The following is a 4,244-nucleotide window of genomic DNA, read 5'->3' as shown; positions in this document are numbered from 1 at the left end:
ATTATATTTCAATTAGGTTTATTTTGTAATTAAAAGAAGGATTTTGTAACTCTCTTCTCAAGTCATAATACAATATAACATTCATAATGTAGTCTTTTAAAAGTTTGGTCTAAGGGTCTCATTAGTTTTACGCTTTTTAATATTAGGTTTTATATGTAAACGAATTGACCAAATCATATAATAATATTATGTTTTTAGTATTGTTTTCGTTGTTGTCTAATTTATCCTCTCATAGTTTGCAACAATTAACTTCCGCATAATACCCTCTCAATTTTGAACCCAACACGGGTTGCCGAGTGGTGGGCGGGTGATGTGGTGGGTGGGGGGTGGAGATAGATGAAGGTTGGGGTAGGGGACGGGGGAGATCAAGGGTGCTAGGATGGGGGTGGCGGGTGGGTGGGTGGAGTTTTGGGGGTGAGGCAAATTAAGATACAAATGCCACTTACTAAACTTTTTTTTTTCCTCATACCAGAAAAGTCATTTTTCTTCAGTTTAAGAATTTATTTTTCTAGAGAAAAATATTTCGACCATCATACACGAAAAAGAATTGGAAAATATTTTTCTTTCATAACAAACACACCCTTCATTTACTTCTTGTAATAGTTTTCAAATAGTGAAGACTTAATTCTTGGTGCAGGAAATTAGTACCCAAGAAAAGCTTGAACTTGAAGAGTTGAAAGAAAAAGTGAGGAAAATGCTAGTTGAAACACCAGATAATAGTACACAAAAACTTGTCTTGATCGACGCAATCCAGCGATTGGGAGTGGCATATCATTTCAAAAATGAGATCAAGACGTCCATTCAGAACATTTTTGATGAGTCCGAAGAGAGTAACAAAGATGATGATCTTTACGTTGTTGCTCTTCGTTTTCGACTAGTGAGACAACAAAGACATTACATGTCTTCTGGTAACTTTATTGCTTCAATTCTGTGTCCTATAAGACCTCACCTAAGTATATTACAACACTATATATGTGATTCTTTAATTAATTCTCTTTATATCAGATAAAAAAAAGGGGACGACCCGGTTCATACCTACTCCGTAGGTGTCGGGGAGGGGAGGACCACTCTGGGCCTGACCTACGCGCCCTCACCCCAGCTTCTCTTTATATCAGATGTGTTCGAAAAATTCACCAATCATGATGGAAAGTTCAAGGAAACTCTTACTAAAGATGTTCAAGGATTATTAAGTTTATATGAAGCAGCACAACTACGAGTACACGGGGAAGAGATTCTTGAAGAAGCTCTATCGTTTACTATCACTCATCTCGAGTCCATGATCCCTATATTGAGCAACTTACTCAAGGACCAAGTTCGCGAAGCCTTAAGCGAGTCCATTCATACAAATCTTCCAAGGATGACAGCAAGAAAATACATATGTATTTATGAGAACATTAATTCTCATAATAAGTTGCTTTTGAGATTTGCAAAATTGGATTTTAACATTGTGCAAAAGGTGCACCAAAAAGAGCTTGGGGAGCTTACAAGGTACATACGCTATCTTATCCTCTTAAAAAAATGGATGAATGATTTAAAGAAATACAACATAAAATGTTTAATTATCAACAAAATCATCTTCTTATGTCTTCTAATAAATCTAAAAATACTCTTTCTTGTACTATAGGTGGTGGAAAGATCTGGATTTTTCTGAGAAATTTTCATATGCAAGAGATAGATTGGTGGAGTGTCACTTTTATAGCGTAGGAGTATACTTTGAGCCTAAATATAGTCGTGCAAGAGAATTGTTGACAAAAGTACTCACCATATACACTATTATCGATGACACCTATGATGCTTATGCAACTTATGACGAACTTGTGCCTTTCACTGATGCAATTGATAGGTCAGGGTAAGTTTTTACTGCCCAAACATAATCAATCTCTTAATTTTGAGATGATTCATTTTTATAGAAATGTTATAATTAGCTTGTGATCTTGGTCCAAATTCTTAACATGCAGATGCGACATTAGTGCCATGGATTCAGTACCCCATAGTTTGAGACATACTTATCAAGCCCTCGTAGACATTAATACTCAAATTGAAGAAAGATTGACCAAAGAAGGTACATTGGACCATCTCTACTATGTAAAATATGAGGTAAGCTCCCTTAGATTCATTACTTTTGAATCAAACCTTAACTCCGTACGATGAATTTCATACTTGAACTATAAGGTGTGCAAGTTTTATACCTGAACTATCACCAACTGTTTATCAAAACATACCTCAACTGTTAATTGTTAATTGAGTTTCATAACTAAATTACTTTCATGATTCTTTTTCATGTTGCAAGCACGTGAAAATTGTTCTTCATAATGGATAGTGGTGAAACTTGAACGCAAGACCTTTGTCATGTAGAGTTATGTGACCATCTCATCTAGAATTATCTTGACATTATATGTTTTTTATTTTTGTTTTACTTTTCTTCTTAGATGAAAAAGTTGGCTAGAGCTTTTTTCAAGGAAGCACAATGGTTAAATGCTGGCCATATTCCTAAATGTGAGGAGTATATGAAGAATGCAAATGTAACTACTACATGTATGATGGTTGCAACAACTTCCTTGAGTTTTATGGAGGAACCTATAGCCAAAGAGACTTTTGAATGGTTGATAAATGAGCCTTTGATTCTTCGAGCTTCATCAGCAATCAACAGATTAAAGGGCGATATTATTGGACATGATGTAAGTACTACATTGTATTATTGCATTGTGTGACCATCTCTTCTAAAAAGATAAGATTCGCTGTTAGCAAATCAACTCATTTTTTCATATACTTAATTCATATCCTCAACACATTGTTCACGCGGGTTTGATTCTTTTTTGATGAGTCAAACACGTTAAAAATCTTTTTGATAAAGGATGGTGGTGAGACTTGAAATCAGGATGTCTGTGCTCTGATACTATATTAAATTGTGCAACTGTCTCATATAAAAGGCTTAAGTTGTTTGAATGTATGATATATATGCAGCTCGAACAACAAAGAAAGCATATAGCTTCATTCATCGAATGCTACATGAAAGAATATGGAGCTTCAAGGCAAGAGGCAAATGCAGAGGTCGAGAAGAACCTCACTAATGCGTGGAAGGACATGAACACGGAATTTCTCCATTCTACTCATGAAATACCAATGTTTGTCCTCGAACTAGTCATAAATATTGCGCGCTCGGCATATATTTTCAAAGAAAATGATTTTGCAACTGCCCAAAGGGAATTTAAAGACAAGATTACCTTGTTGTTTGTTGACCCTGTCAATGTTTGAGGATGATCAAGTGTTTAATTTGGAATTACATGTGTGTACTTTTAGTACTGATCAGTGAATCAATGATGGAGAATGTGTTTGTTGATTTGTGGTGATGTTTGACAATAAATTGTCTTTAATTATCTAGGAAGACATCGTTTTGCCTGTGTTTCACTTCTTTTATATCAGTGTTTCATACATATTAATTCATTCGTCTCAATTTATGTGGCAATTTTCATTTTCCTTGAATTATGTGAAGTATAACGTTGAATTATATGACTACATCATCTCAAAGAACTCACAAGTACTAATTAACCCATGGGCGATCAATCAAGATTCTCCTTTTTGAGAGGATCTTTTAGTGTTTAAGCCTGAGAGTGTTTGGAGTGGACATAATTTTGTTTTGAACTTTGTTTTGTTTGTTTGTTTTTGCTTGTTTTATATGGTTTATTCACTTCATAGTGTCTACTAGCCGATATATACTCTATAGAGAGACCGCGATCGAACCACGGGACCGAGGGGTGCCTAACACCTTTTCCTCAGTCAACAGAATTTTTTAGCCGGAATCTCTGTTCGCGAATTAGTTTTAAAGTTAAACTGCTTTGAAAAAGGATTTTTCAAAGGTGACTTGGCACACCTTTGAAAATTACATGTGTATTTATGTTCATAATAAGTTGCTTTTGAGATATGCAAAATTGGATTTTAACATTGTGCAAAAGGTGCACCAAAAAGAGCTTGGTTTTCACCAATAAGACTCTCATTTTTATTTCTCTCTTGATTCCTTGTGTTGAGGAAGACAGGTAGTTCCTAAATACATCATCATATCCCTTGCATTCTTTGCCTTAACATCCCTAAATATTTATCTGAAGGTCTTTCTTTGGTTGTAACTTGGCTATTGGGTAGGGTTAGAAAGAAAGGATTTCATGAGGCCCAAACGACACTTGAAGTGGGTTAGGACTTACAACTTTTGGAATCGACTCAAACAATGAGGATTAACTCATGCCCCAGTC

General features: G+C 35.3%; 1 protein-coding gene across 1 annotated transcript; it reads left to right on the top strand.

Annotated features, from left to right (window-relative positions):
• Window positions 1-637: 637 nt before the first annotated feature.
• Window positions 638-3,385, top strand: LOC107864471 (sesquiterpene synthase 14b-like; the record flags this gene model as incomplete). Its single annotated transcript, XM_047408865.1, is given in 6 exon segments — window positions 638-908; window positions 1,116-1,488; window positions 1,625-1,849; window positions 1,959-2,097; window positions 2,430-2,678; window positions 2,965-3,385. Coding segments are annotated over 6 exon segments (1,548 nt in total), but the record flags the coding sequence as incomplete, so codon positions are not given.
• Between the last annotated feature and the right edge of the window lie 859 nt (window positions 3,386-4,244).

Source organism: Capsicum annuum, chromosome 3, assembly GCF_002878395.1.
Source record: "Capsicum annuum cultivar UCD-10X-F1 chromosome 3, UCD10Xv1.1, whole genome shotgun sequence".
Taxonomy (NCBI): Eukaryota; Viridiplantae; Streptophyta; class Magnoliopsida; order Solanales; family Solanaceae; genus Capsicum; species Capsicum annuum.
The sequence above is the reverse complement of the archived record's forward strand: the minus strand, read 5'-3'. Positions and strand labels throughout refer to the sequence as shown.